We start from the raw sequence: 16,952 nt of genomic DNA, 5'->3' as shown, positions 1-16,952 counted from the left end.
ATACAGTCAAAGCAAAATCATGAACTTACAATGAATGGATGAGTTGTTGTTGTGTAATTCTTGCTTGTCTTAACTCGAAAGCGATAAACATAGTGAGTAAAGACATCTCTCACACAACGCATGAGGTAGGGATCTTGTGTCAAGCCTAAGGATGCCATGCCACACACCATCTGTAATCAGAGATTATCTGATTTAGAGATATAAACTGCAATGCTATCAATAACAAATTGATAAAAATAAATGTAGTATGTGAACATGTACACATATGCACACAAATGGCCAGAAAGCATGAGACGTTGTTGAACACCAGAGGTTGATCAGGAGGCTCACACGTAGGAGGATGAGGTAGACTTCTTCGCTAGACAAATTACCTTAGTGGAAGGAAACAAAGACTACAAGTTAGAAGAGCATTTTTGAAATGGGTTTGTGTCAGCAATACCTTATGGAATGGACTATTACCTGAAAATGTTTGCATATGATGCCACAGTAATGAAAGAAATATGGTAAAGAATGATTTTGATTATATCACAATGGGACTTGTACTAACTCCAAAGTTGTCCTGATAAATGCTGATGAAATTACCCCTGGTAATGTAAGTAAAGATGATGAGGTAGACTGAAAAACTGCCTTGGTGTGATTATCAAATAGCAGGAAGTAAGCCACAAGTCTGAGCAACAGAAACCTATGAGTCAACAGTGGGCCTATTTTGTTGACACGCACCCCATCACGAGAGTTTATAACGAGACAAACTCTTCTGGTAAATATTCAATCTGAGTATGTACCTGCTGACCCTAGCACATGATCATTCCCTCTAAATTAACTCCCTTTGCATGGAGTTTTAGACCTCTTCTAATCTAGAATTCAAAATCAGTTTTCAGTCTCCTTACATTTGTAAACTTCTGTTAAGATTAAGAAGTAACTTGCTCATAAACCTCAAAGGGAAAATAGGCATAGAAAAAAAATAACATGACAATGCACAAAGGACAACAAAGATGGTACTTAAATTACAAATGCTGAGTTAAAAAGAGAGATCAGAGGCCACAAGAATTAAAAGGGAAGACTTACAGTGAAAGATAAGAGGCCATAAACTTGGCCACCACAGTAGACAGATGAGTAAGGAGTGACTTGATCACAATCCTCAAGTCCCTAATTCAGTCTGGTGAAAGGTAAACAGGTAACTATTCTTCGAAAGATGCTAAGATATGGCAACCAGAGATCATAAAAAACTTGCAAGACAGATTTAACGGACAAAGACCAGAGAAGGGCATCATAGATATTAGCAGAATGAAATCATTTCCATAAAGTTTTGATTCAATCTGCTCAGTCGCTCAGTGGTTTCTGACATGATTTTTGAAATTTCAGACGATCAGAATGCACTCTGCCCTGTGTAGGCCATATTGTAACCTGGATTGACATGAAATAAATACACTTGAGAAAGGACCATTCATAGGATATTTCTTCAAAGTCTGGTTAAACTAATCCAGTGGATCAGGAGAAGATAAAAAATGTGAGAGAAATAACAGACAAAGATGACAGAAGAAAAATGGTGACAATAACCGACCAGGTAAGCTAAAAACTTAAATCAATTTTCATTATCTACATATCTTAAGATTAACCTTTCCCACACATTACTGCATGACCAAATTATTTTCTCAGAGGAAGAAATTGTGCTTCAGTGAGTACATGAGAAAATACAAACCCTTTCACAAAACAAGTAATCTTCATTTTTCCATTACTTACTTAAAAACAAGAATTTCTCTGGTATAGAGAAAACAATACTTACCTTTGGTAAAGTATCAGCTAATGCCATTGCCTGAACTGAGTTGAGAGGTTTCTCAACAGAGTACACAGCAGTTGGAAGAAGAACTGTACTGATGAGACTTGGCATGGGACACATGGGCCTTGACTGAAACAGAACCATTATCAATGTAAATTGCAAAGGAAAGACAGGCCTGGTGAAGGTTGCATGCACAGCCCTCATGTTCTGCTTTGGACACGACAAACTGTGGAAAATCTCAAGGAAATACGAATAATAGCAAATAATAGACTATGTAAATGAGGTAACGTCATGCTGTCAAAGTCCAAAAATTAGACAGCACAATCCCGATTCATGTCTTTTTAGCCTATCAAGCAATATTTGGGTGGAAGTGGCATGCAAATCCTGCTCAGACTTAGAAAGAGGTATCTCATATTCAAGGCTTACAATCTAAGCCAGAAAGTGAGCAAAAAGTACTGCTCGACAAGAAAATCAAAGTGAAGGCCACACAGTCATCCTCTTCTCTAGGTTAAGCATTCCCTCAGGTATTAGAAGGAAAATTACACTTGGTGTTGAGTTTTGGACATATGGAGAGAATCAGCAAAGAGAGGTTAACAAAGAAGATGTATGAGTTGGAAGTGGAAGAAAACAGGAGAAGAGGTAATACCAAACTGGATATGGAAGGATGGAAAGAAAAAAATATTGAGTGGGTAAAAGGTGTAAAGGCATTTTGGAGGAAGCTTAGCGGAAGATGAAGGCCGGCAAGACAGCAGGTTTGGATGGTACTGCAGTGGAATTTATTAAAAAAGGGGGTGACTGTATCATTGACTGGTTGGTAAGGTTATTTAATGTATGTATGACTCATGGTGAGGTGCCTGAGGATTGGCGGAATGCATGCATAGTGCCATTGTACAAAGGCAAAGGGGATAAGAGTGAGTGCCCAAATTACAGAGGTATAAGTTTGTTGAGTATTCCTGGTAAATTATATGGGAGGGTATTGATTGAGAGGGTGAAGGCATGTACAGAGCATCAGATTGGGGAAGAGCAGTGTGGTTTCAGAAGTGGTAGAGGATGTGTGGATCAGATGTTTGCTTTGAAGAATGTATGTGAGAAATACTTAGAAAAGCAAATGGATTTGTATGTAGCATTTATGGATCTGGAGAAGGCATATGATAGAGTTGATAGAGATGCTCTGTGGAAGGTATTAAGAATATATGGTGTGGGAGGCAAGTTGTTAGAAGCAGCAAAAAGTTTTTATCGAGGATCTAAGGCATGTGTACGTGTAGGAAGAGAGGAAAGTGATTGGTTCTCAGTGAATGTAGGTTCGCGGCAGGGGTGTGTGATGTCTCCATGGTTGTTTAATTTGTTTATGGATGGGGTTGTTAGGGAGATAAATACAAGAGTTTTGGAAAGAGGGGCAAGTATGAAGTCTGTTGGGGATGAGAGAGCTTGGGAAGTGAGTCAGTTGTTGTTCGCTGATGATACAGCACCGGTGGCTGATTCATGTGAGAAACTGCAGAAGCTGGTGACTGAGTTTGGTAGAGTGTGTGAAAGAAGAAAGTTAAGAGTAAATGTGAATAAGAGCAAGGTTATTAGGTACAGTAGGGTTGAGGGTCAAGTCAATTGGGAGGTAAGTTTGAATGGAGAAAAACTGGAGGAAGTGAAGTGTTTTAGATATCTGGGAGTGGATCTGGCAGCGGATGGAACCATGGAAGTGGAAGTGGATCATAGGGTGGGGGAGGGGGCGAAAATCCTGAGAGCCTTGAAGAATGTGTGGAAGTCGAGAACATTATCTCGGAAAGCAAAAATGGGTATGTTTGAAGGAATAGTGGTTCCAACAATGTTGTATGGTTGCGAGGCGTGGACTATGGATAGAGTTGTGCGCAGGACGATGGATGTGCTGGAAATGAGATGTTTGAGGACAATGTGTGGTGTGAGGTGGTTTGATCGAGTAAGTAACATAAGGGTAAGAGAGATGTGTGGAAATAAAAAGAGCGTGGTTGAGAAAGCAGAAGAGGGTGTTTTGAAATGGTTTGGGCACAAGGAGAGAATGAGTGAGGAAAGATTGACCAAGAGGATATATGTGTCGGAGGTGGAGGGAACGAGGAGAAGTGGGAGACCAAATTGGAGGTGGAAAGATGGAGTGAAAAAGATTTTGTGTGATCAGGGCCTGAACATGCAGGAGGGTGAAAGGAGGGCAAGGAATAGAGTGAATTGGATCGATGTGGTATACCGGGGTTGACGTGCTGTCAGTGGATTGAATCAGGGCATGTGAAGCGTCTGGGGTAAACCATGGAAAGCTGTGTAGGTATGTATATTTGCGTGTGTGGACGTGTGTATATGCATGTGTATGGGGGTGGGTTGGGCCATTTCTTTCGTCTGTTTCCTTGCGCTACCTCGCAAACGTGGGAGACAGCGGAAAAAAAAAAAAAGGTGTAAACACTAGTGAGTGAATTAGAACAATATGGTATACACGGGGTGACATGTTGTCAAACGAATGAGCCAGGCCATGTGAAGTGGAGCCCAATTGTAGACAGGGGGCAGTGGTTTCAAAGCACTGTACATGAAAGCGATTTTTTTTTTATGTTGAAGGTTCCAGCCACAGACAAATGTTCACATCATAGCCGGGCCTTAATGGGAATACAGAGAATTATAAAAAGGAAAAAGAAATGACAAAAAGTAATTATCATTTTGGAGGAAGTGAAAAACTCTTTTAAAATGTGCCAAGTCACAGTTATGGGCAGAGACATGAGAAGGTAAAGAGTTCCAAAGCTTCAAGGTGTAAGGAAAGATGCAGCTAACAAAAACAGAAACAGAGCAGATGAGCAAGCACAGGCACAAATTCAGAGGCACATTCTTACGATACATAGGGACAGATGCCATCAGGCACATAAGCCTTGCTTGTGTCCAGAGAGAGAAGCACTTTTTGACAGTCCAAAGAGTTTATAGGGAGGGGCATAGGATTAGTAAGAGGAGCAACAGGGGTGCTCTTTGTCAACCTTCCTTCACTCATTCTCTCCATATGTCCAAAACATTTCAACACACCCTCTTCTGCCCTCTCAACCACACTCTTTATTTTCACACATCTCTCTTATCCTTTCACTACATTCACTCTTTACACATATATATGAACTGGAGGCTCCAGTCATGGACAGAAGTCCAAATCAAGGCTGGAACATAGGTGAAATACGGAGAGAATTATGAAAGGGAAAAAGATGAGGCAAAGGAAAGTATCTATGAATTATGGAGGTATCAAACACCTGTCTTTTATAATGTGCCAGGTCATAATTATTGGGAAAGACATGAGAAGGTACAGTTTCAAAGCTTCAAGGTGTAGGGAAAGAGACAGTTATCAAAACTGCCCACCCCGGAGTTGCCAATGGCCACAGTTATCACTGCATATCATCTAAAACAATAATAATAACAACAATTTCTAGTTTTAGTAAAGATCCATGTTTTTCTATTTCACGAAGTCTCCTCAGATATTGTGAATATTTTAAGTCTTTAATTCATATATCAAAATATGTTGAACCTCTTGGAATAGACCAAGTACATGAGATGCCAAGGGAAGTGGCACGCCAGTTCTAATTCTCATAAAATCCTTTACACACTTTAACTTTATACAGCAGAATTAAAATAAAAAATCAGAAACAAAATGTAAAAATGGCTAATCATCTACTCACCTTAATATAGATAATGGAATAGGCATAAAAGAAAAGTGTGGCCACAATATCGAATGCAGATGAAAGATGATTTGGTGGAGGAACTTTTTTCAGCATGATTCCAAAAGCTTTATCTAGGCCAGAGAAGTAGTGTAGTGCATTATCTCTGTATGACATGCGCTCCATGAAGTTCTGTGGAAAGACAATAACGAACATCCACTATACCTTTTCATATCACAGAATAACTTGTTTCATGCTTCAATATACTGTGCAACACAAAAGCAATACATAACTATATATTCTCAAAGCACTAACTGAACCCTCTTAGTATCCCCAACACATAATTCATCCACTTCATCCTAAACTATGCCTTATCTGCCTGAGTATATACCCTATCTAAAGCATATGTAACAAAACTGCAAACCACAGAAAATGGAGCTCTCAAAACAATCATTGGATGCCTAAACACCACAAACACTCAACATCTTCAAAGTCCTTCCTTGTACAACCCCACTTCAATCTGCTCAACATTCACTTCTTTAAAGAATGTAACACCCTTCTTATCTAAACCATTCCATAACTAGTCTCCAACACCCAAAGAGAAATAAAATGCTGTTGGTTACATCATAATTTGTGCTGTTAACATCAAGATCTTTTTATGTTATCTTTCTTTCAAACTATTCGCCATTCCCCGCATTAGCGAGGTAGCGTTAAGAACAGAGGACTTGGCCTTTGAGGGAATATCCTCACCTGGCCCCCTTCTCTGTTACTTCTTTTGGAAAAAAGAAACCTCTAATAATGACTTGTAAATTTCGGAGAAAGAAAAAATATTCGTTTCTCAAATTTCTTTGTTTAAACAATCCCTTATAATATAATTTTCTTGCCTTCCATTCCTATACCTTTTGAATGTTCACTCAAAACAGCATCCCTTCCCTTTCATTACATCATGCACTGTTTCTACAGAATTAATGTTATTTCATATTTCAATAACAACAATCTCAAAAGCATACATTTACATTAAACAAAACTTTCATACCATTCAAAATCACAAGCAATTCATTATCATTTGTATTAAGATATTCATTTTCTTTCATAACCACTTGCGCACATGACATACCACTCCACAGTATAAAATAATTTCACAATTATTCATCCCTACTATACATCCAATAATACAGCTAAGTTGGGACAAATCCTCTCATTTCATTCTTTTGTAACCTTCATCCAACTCACTCTTTTCATGAATCTGTAACAAACCTTGCTATAGGAAACTGTGAACCCTATCCTGCCAATATCAAACGCTAGCTACACCTAAATTTAAGGTGAATTATAGGATTTTCAACCTCTCACTGTACACCCTATTTCTTTCACTTTCCTTTGAAAATAGAAAACATTATCCTTTTCTTTTCATTCATCCAACATACTTTTCCTGTACTTTCCATGAAAGAAAATTTGTGAATTACCTGTGCTTCTGAAAACTTCTTAGAAACTCCTTGTATCATTGCCTTGGCAGCTGCAAATGGGCAACTTGGAGCTTGGTGAGGGAGGAGCACTGCTATGCTTGGCAAACTCATCATATGTGGAGTGAGAGCTCTCACTTCATCACAGTCTCCCATTGTCACTAACGCTGACAACCAACTTGAGAAGAAAGAGCACTCATATGCAGGATATATGTCATTCATCATGGACATACCCCCTACCTGAGCTAAAAGAGCTGATATGTACTGCAGAGTGCACCTGAAAGAAAAACATATTCACATCATGATTACTGGATGCACTTTATACAATGACATACCTTGTGTTTGACGTGTTGTCAATGGACTGAATCAGGGTGTGGATAGGGGGTTGTGGTTTTGGTGCTCAACAAATGACATCCAAAGAATAAATGTGAACAAACGTGGCTAATCTTCATCTGTTCCTGGTGCTACCTTGCTAATGTAGAAAATGGCATTCATGTATAAAATGAAAATGGAAATGTAACTTTCATTTGGCTCTTTTCATTCTTTAAGCATAAAATGTCATGCTTCAATTTTCAAAATAATGAGACATATATCTGAATTAGGTAGGGACCTCTACAACCACAGTGTTAGACTTGCCCTCTGCCAGTGGTCTGTTAAGGATGAGGTACTAAGGGCTTAGAGGCACTGGAGTTCACAACTTATGGAGACTTATTGCCATGGCTACCCCCTTGAGGGAGTTCCAGAAGTGATCATGCATCAGACATAAATAGATATCTGAATTGGACCCAAATCAATATGGTGCACACCAGCTGTAACTGGCTATATTTTTCACTTTTGTTTGAATCGTTCCAATAAGCCCTGGTGTAAACCACTAGACTTCCTTAAGAGAAATAACTTCCAGGACAAAAACATGGTCTTCAAAAGATAAGGTATCTATCTATCGAAATCTCTGATGTCCATTCCCTTCAGAACTCCCATCAAAGGAGTAGCCACAGCAAAAGAGTCTCCATGTCCTTACACCAATCCATGCATACTCCACCACTTTTCTTCCTCCAGTACTCTTTAACTCTATTTCCCCATGTCAAAGGTGGTCTTCCTCTCACATCAACCCCTTTAATCGCACTATCATACTTCTCCCTGCAAACTCCCTGTCTTGCATTTTTCCCACATGCTCAAACCATCTCAAAGTGTTACCTTTAACCCACTCCGCCTCTCCACAATTCACTCCTTTTGCACTCCCTGCCATACCAAATCTCTAATACAATCCCCTCATCTCTTTCTTCATTCCATCTAGTCATACCAGATCCTCCTCTCTAATAACTCGTTTCCACAACCTAGAGACTGGACTTCTGTGACCCACCCATACCCATGTCTTGGCTGCATTTGTTAGGGTCAGGAGGACTATGCTGTCCCTTAATCCTTCTTTCATTTCGATACTTACGCCTCTTCCCTTCACTATCGTATTAAAGAAACCACTGACTCTCCTACCCTGGAATGCTCTCTCCCTTATCACTCCTTCCATATCACCAAACTTACCAAAGATAGCTCCCAAATACTTAAATTCTGTCACCTCTTCCCATCTTTCTCCCCCATATCTACACCACAGTTTAATACACTTTCTTCTCTCACTCTATAGGGCTTTGCAAAAATTTATACTTTCACTTGGCTTCCTGTCAAACACCGTTACTTTTACTTGCATTCATCTTCAATTGCCTATGCTTATATACATCATAAAACACACTTATAACCTTCTACAACTCTTCATTCTCAGAAAACAACATTAGCCACCTTATCTTAGCCACCATACTCTATTTCTGCACTGGCTTTCCCAAGTTTTGCACCATTAAATGAATATTTTTGTGCCTGTAACTCTTAGTAAAGAAGGTTTAAAAAAAAAACTGTCACTACAGATATCATAAGTATGTTGTGGACAGGTTAGTCACTCTGATTCATACCATCACAATCAATCCTATCAAGCAAAAACTTACTGCAGTAAAAGCAACACAAGTGAAAATTCTTGAAATCAACTACTTACACCGAGTTCACAGCCTCATTGGTCATGAAATAAGTAAACAATGCAGAGGCAGCTTCTCTTAGTCCTGAAGTAGGGCTGTTAATTTCTCGACCTAAACAGAAGGTGAGAGAGGCAGCAACTGATCCAAGAGTTGTAGGTGGCGTCAGAGTTGCAGCATGGGACTTGATGAAAGAACCAAATTCCCTCCACACTGTGTCCACAATCTCATGCCCTATTCCTCCTGAAATATCAAATATTTACAAATAATACTAAATTCATACTAAAGCTGCAACTATATTTCCTATACCAGATGAAAAATGATGAATGGGATCCTATTCCCTATACAATCATAAGAGAAACACAAAAAACTATCAATACTGTAATAAAAAGATAATAATAGTAGGGGAGAAGAATACTTCCCACATGTCCCCTGTGTGTCATAGAAGGTGACTAAAGGGGGTGGGGCAGGGAGCTATAAACTCCCCCTCCTTGTGTTAAATTTCTAAATTGGGAAACAGAAGGAGTCAAGCAGGTGAATGATGATCCTCCTTGAAGGCTCAGACTGGGGTGTCTGAATGTCTGTAGATGTAACCAAGATGAGACGAAAGGAGAGATGGGTAGAATGTTTGAGGAAAGAAATCTGGATGTTCTGGCTCTGAGTGAAACGAAGCTCAAGGGTAAAGGTGAAGAGTGGTTTGGGAAAGTCTTGGGAGTAAAGTCGGGTTAGTGAGAGGACAAAAGCTAAGGAAGGAGTAGCACTACTCCTGAAGCAGAAGTTGTGGGAGTATGTGACAGAGTGTAAGAAAGTAGATTCTAGATTGATGTGGGTAAAACTGAAAGTAAATAGGGAGAGATGAGTGATTATTGGTGCTTATGCACCTGGTCATGGGAAGAAAGATCATGAGAGGCAAGTGTTTTGGGAACAGCTGAGTGAGTGTGTCAGCAGCTTTTGTGCATGAGACCAGGTATCAGCGATGGGTGATTTAAATGCAAAGGTGAGTAATGTGGCAGTTGAGGATATAATTGGTATACAAGGGGTATTCAGTGTTATGAATGGAAACAAGATAAAAAGTTAATACATGGAAAATTCCCCTAAATATAGAAGCCATAATCAACTCACAACTAGATCCTGTGAGTAGTTAACATATGAATTAGAAACATATTTGCTTGATGAAGTTATCCCTTAACTAACCTGCTAGGTGCTGAGACTTTGATGAGATGGACAGAACTTTACTGAGAGCAGCATCTAGTGCACCAAGGACAGCTTTGATTTCAGCAGAGCCGGCATGCTGAAGAACTGCACTTACACCTCCACCTGCATATAAGCAAATTTAGTCTTTCTTCAGCATTTTACTTACATAATCTTACTCTAATATGAAGCACATTCCAACCATTATATATCTTCTCTGAAGAATATGCATACAAATTCTTCGTTATCCATTCATACTAACCATAAAAAAGCCTAAACTGCTAAAGATTTATGAGAAAGAACACAGAAATCAAGATATCTGAACAAGATAAAAGTATTCTGAAAAAAACAGTGTTCTAATTACATATCTGTTTATTCATTATTACCTGAGGACAAATTTATATAAAAGAGTCCCAGTGTTACCCACAACCATTCTGAAGGCTTTTGCAGCCCATGGCTGCACTACTTAGGGAAATGTAGACACCTATGCAGTGAGAAGATCTTTGCCAAGACTGTATTCCCAAAAATACAGCCTCACCAATGGTGACTTTTCACCCGTAGTGTAACCTCGAGCATACAGAGTCCAGCAACACCAGACAGAGTACTGAGGTGATATAGCATATGATATGGATGTTGAAACAAAGAATAAATGTGCATGGAAATGAGAGCAGAAAAGATGGCAATATGAGGACATTGGGGATTTCTAATTGGAACATGCCTCAGATACATAAATAGACAGATACAAAGAGTGAGGTATTGTGAGAACACTTTTAGGACTGATGCATCTTCAGAAGAAATATTCAGAACTACAAAACACCATTATGTGGGGTTTAAAAAGAATCAACCTCCTGTGTAAAGGGTAAAGACACATAGAATACAAAACGAAGATATAAAACATTAGGAAAATCAATATTCTTTCTTTTATATGCATTTCCTACACAATCGAGGTAGCAGTAGACACACATAAATGAGTCTCAGAAAGATACTCATTGAATGATTCTTCCTTTGTTCATCCTTTCAAAAAATAATACATGAGGAGGGGATCTCCAGCCCCCACTACTCCCAATCCTCTTAGTTGTCTTTTACTACACACATGAAATAAATGGGCATTATTCTTTCTCCCCTATCCTTAAGGACAAAATTAATGAAGAGCATGATGAGAAGTAAATATAATATCATATGACCTACATATTTCACATAAACTATAGTAAATCTTTATGTCACTTCTTGTGAAGCAAATAATAGGGCTTGGTCATTTATGGGTTAGGTCAATGAAGACTTGAAGGATGTATGGAAGATGATGAGTTTGTGAAGATTCATGTTCGCCTGGTTTAAGACACAAGAATAGGTAGGCCAGGAAAGACATGGGCATATGGACAGAGTGAGCCATCAAAGGTAAGAACTATTTTACATAAGAATTCTTGGGAAGAATGACAGAATGAGATGCATTTCGTGTGTAAGATTGGAGGTACGAACAAAGACATCAGTCTCACTTGACAAATCAACTTGAGTGCATAGTGGAAAGATAAAGAAACACTTACACCAGCACGGAAGTCTTCATTCGCTTTAGCACAAAGGACACAAGCCTAGGTTATGTGTGCATGAGATGAGGTTTTATACATTTGATCCCTCCAAGATACTAGACAGAAGGATTAGCATACAAATATGTAGGGTAATGTAATCAACACAACTAATACCATTATGACTTATATAGTATTCTACATATGAAAATCCTGCAGTATTTCTAACATTACACAGAAGAGTGAGTTAGGCAGATACTCTTCCAATCATCCTGATCTCGCAGGGTTCTGCACATTCCTTTACTGAATATCAAATCATCCTGTCGCTTCAAGTTGTCATCGGTCTCCCTCTATTTACTCCATTACCATCCACCTCACTCATTTCATCCACCTCAGTATTCCTTGTTTTACCTGATCAAGTACTTACTTTTTGAGAGCACGTCTCCTGATTTCTATTTTCCTTATATGTATCCATTTTCTAAGCACCATAACAACATAAACATAAACCAACCTTAACAAACTGCACTCCACAATTATTTCATTTTGCAGATTGATGTTTCACTGGCATAATACAACTTAGGGTTACACCACAAAACATGTTGTATCTGATGGCTTGTATTGCTAATTGAAAGTTTAAAATAAATTTAAGAGTGACTGGCCCATAAATAATCCTTATCCAGTAAGAGTCACAAAGATTTTTGACACATCATAATCACACTTACATATAAGGGAATGTTGTGATAAAGTCAGGTCATGGTTCTGATCAAACACCTCCTGGACTCCATCAGCATATATGGTGATGAGTTGACCCAGATCCCTGAAATAAAGTGACAAATACATTAAATCTGCAAAAAATAACACATCCTATACCTAATGTGGCACTAATTTTTTTCTAAAGCTTTCTGCTTCTTTTTCTTTCATACTTGTCTGCCATTTCCAACATTCACAAGACAGCACAAGGAAAAGATGAAGAAAAGACCTCAGTCACTCACATCCATTCTCTAGCTGTCTAATGAGAATTAATAAGGCTAAAAAACATAGTCCATGATAATCAGATGACCTTATCAAATTTAGCTTTAAATCCATACTTGTAATATGAAACCTTTACACATAAAAATCTGTGACATCTAAAATAGAATGTCCAAAAAATTATGACAAAAACGTTTTCAAAGGAAAATAATACTACTGAGATATTTAGCTCCCTATCACACATTAACTGATTTCCTTGTTTTTAAATTGTATCCCATTAATTTTTTTTTTCTCTGAAGATTCTTCTTCATATCGACAAGCTTTTTACCAAGAAATTTTTTTCAGCTACTTTACTTTCAAACAACAAGAGTAAGGATAAATCAATCCAGATATCTGATAACACAAAACAATAAATGAAACCTATCCCATTCACTATTTATGCACACAAAAAATCAACTAAAATAGTTTCAAACATGAATTACTTTCAGATACAACCAAATTATTTTTCTGCTTTAAAAAGCACAGTTCTCATTTAAAGCAAAAGGGCATATTCTAAGTTGATGTCAAGCTGGACTATCTTGGTGAGGAATAGCAGAGGGTATGACACAATTAAGTAACAGCTTATGTGCTAAATGATTCTGACTCCAGACAGGAGCCTGTCTTTCAAGATGGCTGATAATCTTAGTCAAACCAACTTCAATCATCACTGGCTCTAATTCAAAATGGAGAGTACAGTTTTAAATGCTTAGTCATCCGTTTAATGTAGACAAACCAAGATCTTCTTACACAGTGCCACATTATCTATTCAAATGATGAACAACCGCAGAGTTTTTCCAAAAAATAGGGAAAGCACTGCTAGTAGCATAGCCCCAAACTAAACCTGCATGCAGACATAAACAATCAATGGGTTTCAAGATGAAGAAGGAATCACTCTTGATTACATGTAGCAAACAAATTACTGAACAAATAAAGCACTCTGTCTAAATATTCTCACATGATCCCATTTTAAAGGTTTCTGGATAACAGTGAAATTATCATTGTTGAGCTGGAATTCTAGAAAATACAGCTTATCAGAATATCATTCATTCATCATACTTAATTGCTGTTTACTGTGTCAGCGAGGCAGCTTATCAGAAATCTTTACTTAATTCTTAACTCTAAAGTTTTTTCAATAAGAATGTTATTAACCTTCTAATTATACTTTTAATAGCATCAACTGTCAAAAAAAAATTCAAACCATATTTTCCAAACCTTCTGTGCATAGCATCCCTCGAAGTTATGTATTCATGGCAGGTGGATGATATGAATGGAGTAAACTTCTGAACAACAGGAGAAATATCACATCCAGATCCTAGCAGTAGTAAAATGGTTGCCAAAAACCCACGCCATACAATTCGTGACTTACTGACAGTGGATGGTGGAACTAATGACAACAGTTCACTCAGTTTGTTACTCTGAAATACTCCAATAATTAGTAAAGTTGGGTTGAAAATTACCATTCATTTCAATTCTAATTCTTAATTCATGATAAAACGCTAGCATCCAAACATTTTCAATCTTCAGAACAGCTAATAAACAATCTTTAATTATCTGATATCGTGGGGCTTAATTTTGTAATAGTGAATTCCTCAATAAATCCTGAAAGGTGGCAAAGGGCAAGGATGCCTATTTCCCACAGGAAAAGCAAAGGAACCTCATACTGTCATTCTGTGCAAAATAATTCTTAAACTGTATGTTTTAGAGAAATAGGAAAAAGGAAGAAAGGCGAGGTACAGTAAAAGGAATGGTATAAATCTCAGCACAATATATATATATCAAAATTCTAACATGTTGAATTCATAAATTTTCTGCAAGTTTTAAACAACAAATTATGTCTTCTGATCAGTTCTGTCACTCCTCCACTTTCACAGAAAACAGGACAGTCATAAAAAAGGAAACCTAACTTTGCTTGGCTGCAACCTTTGACTTCATTACCAATGCATTTGTATATCTCAAACTAAAAACTGTTTTTGCTTTCTCTTATACAAAATATATTTTACTTGCCCTACAACTCATCCCATACAATATCAAATACATTTATTCATCTCCACAACATATACAACATACCTTTAACACAATCTTTATAGAACAGAAAAGATACTGAAAAAAAAGTGCTTAATGACATGCTTACCACATCAACAATGTCTGTTGTATTAGCAAGAGCTAAAAACAAAGTTATGGAGTTATAAAGTCCTGTTGGCGAGAGTTCTGACATCTTACGGCCATGAAACTTTGAATAAATGCGACCCCTCATCTGTCGCCACTCTGCTGGACTGCTCTGCACCACTCCCACTAAAATATCAAAGAATTAAAATTCCAATACCACATTGCACAGACTGTGCATAAATAGAAATCATAATATCCTAATAATTCAAAATAAACTATCTTAATGTGTATGTACGAGCTTTTCTCATTCATGATTAATATCACTTTGAAAAACCATCAAACACAAAAAACAAGAGGCAGTATTATCAATTTGATGGAGTTTAACCCAATTCTTTTCTTGTTTTCAGAAGAAAAAAAATTGTACCTCTATGCTTAAAACTTTTAATCTGAAACTCAATTTCATATGCCATGTTTCCATTAAAAGGGATTTCAAAATATTCCACCATTCTCTAAAGTTCTATGGAAGGTTGAAGCTCAAAAAAATAATAAGGCTCTTTTCATGTCACTCAAACTTTATCTTCTACTTCCAATACACCACTTATAGTAACTGATACTCTTCTAATACATCCTTTGCAGTAACCACTGCTCTTCTGTCTTCTCATTAATGGTAAACACCACTCTTCTGATGCACCATTAACAGTAACCACTACTCTTCTGATTTACCATTAATGGGAGCCAACACTCTTCTAATGTACCATTACATAGTAACCACCACTCTTTTGATTCATGATAACTGCCACTCTTCTGATGCACCGTTAAACAGTTACCATCATTCTTCTGATGCACCAACAGATACTGATCACTACTCTTCTAATGCACCTTTAATAGTAACCACCACCGAACATTCTAATACATTTTCAATAGTAACCACCACTCCTTGAATACATCACCTATAATAACCAACTCTGATGCTCACGCGCACATGCTTTAACTATCATCTAATCTTATAATCTACATTCACTCTAACCCACAAAAATGTTTATCTTGATTTCTTGCACTCTTTCACATGGTCCCAAAATTCATGCTTCATCAAAAGTGCCACCCCTTCTTTTATCAACCCTCACTTCACCCCTTGACACTCCCAAATGGTAACAGCAACTGCAGTACTGGGTCAATTTGTTGGTGTCGCTACTCCTGACACCCTGACAGTTGTACCAGCCTGATGAGTGCTTATCTACAACCTTCATTTTTTTCATACTTGTCCACAGTTTCCTGTGTTAGTGCCAGGAACAGATGGAGAAAGGCTGCCTTCACTTGCATCCATTCTCTATCTGTCAGGTGCAAAGCATCAAAGCCACAGTCCCTTATCCAAACCACACTCAACACACCATTCCATGGTTTCTCCCAGTCACTTCACATTCCCTGCTTCAGTCCACCTACTACCTAAAAAATTTAATCATGAATTTTCTATACAGTTTTTCACTGTAAAAGCCCACACTAAACTGGGGAGAAGGATGGTCCAACAGAAAGCACATTACATCCTGAATTTTTACAAGGAACACTGACAAGGAATGAGTCACAGAATGAGTCAAAAATCAAAGCTGGGAAATGAGCTGTTTGAGAGTAGGATGTGGTATGACTGGATGGAAGGAAGAGAGAAACGAATGGGTGTATGAAGGATAAAATAAGGCAGGGAATGCAAATGAAATGAATTGTGGAATGGTAAAGGCAGTGAAGCATAATACTTTGAGGAGATCTAGGCAAGTGGAAAGAATGGAAGACGGCAAGTTTACAAGGAAAGTGTATGATAGTACAATTAAAGGGGTTGGTGTGAGAAGAATATTACCTGTGACATGAGGAAATAGAGTGGAAGAATACTCGAAGGAGAGAAATGGTGGAAGGAGGCATGTAAAGACAGGGACTAGTGGAAACCCTTTTGCCCTGGCCATCCCCTTGATGGGAGTTCCCAGAGAGAATGGGAATCAGAGATATAGACACACAAAGAAGGTAACATAAATGGACTGGAGCAGGGGAGGGGAAGAGGGGAAATCATGACATCCTGTATCAACTTTCTAAGTAGCTGCAACAGAGATAGGAGCCATGTGAGGAATCTTTGCTGAGAGCTCAGTCATCTGTTCCAAAAGGTACCTCGCTAAGTTAGGATATGGCATAAGATGAATATGGACATACATGTATTCAGATTTGAAAACTGTGATGAAAGTCTCTATCATCTTCAA

The 16,952-nt window shown here is 38.0% G+C and overlaps 1 protein-coding gene across 1 annotated transcript in view; it reads right to left on the bottom strand.

The window, feature by feature from the left end:
• Positions 1–16,952, bottom strand: part of LOC139764906 (protein MMS22-like) — a 33,348-nt gene that overhangs the window by 4,132 nt on the left and 12,264 nt on the right. Inside the window, exons 10-18 of the mRNA XM_071691974.1 lie at positions 14,741–14,901; positions 13,822–14,024; positions 12,324–12,418; positions 10,085–10,207; positions 8,914–9,133; positions 6,882–7,155; positions 5,440–5,610; positions 1,784–1,906; positions 30–170 (exon numbers count right to left, since the gene is read on the bottom strand). Coding sequence (XP_071548075.1) covers positions 30–170; positions 1,784–1,906; positions 5,440–5,610; positions 6,882–7,155; positions 8,914–9,133; positions 10,085–10,207; positions 12,324–12,418; positions 13,822–14,024; positions 14,741–14,901 — 1,511 coding nt within the window. The remainder of the gene's footprint in view (positions 1–29; positions 171–1,783; positions 1,907–5,439; positions 5,611–6,881; positions 7,156–8,913; positions 9,134–10,084; positions 10,208–12,323; positions 12,419–13,821; positions 14,025–14,740; positions 14,902–16,952) is intronic.

The sequence above is a fragment of the Panulirus ornatus genome, chromosome 51 (assembly GCF_036320965.1).
Source record: "Panulirus ornatus isolate Po-2019 chromosome 51, ASM3632096v1, whole genome shotgun sequence".
NCBI classification, from domain to species: Eukaryota; Metazoa; Arthropoda; class Malacostraca; order Decapoda; family Palinuridae; genus Panulirus; species Panulirus ornatus.
This window is presented reverse-complemented; position numbering and strand designations above follow the sequence as displayed.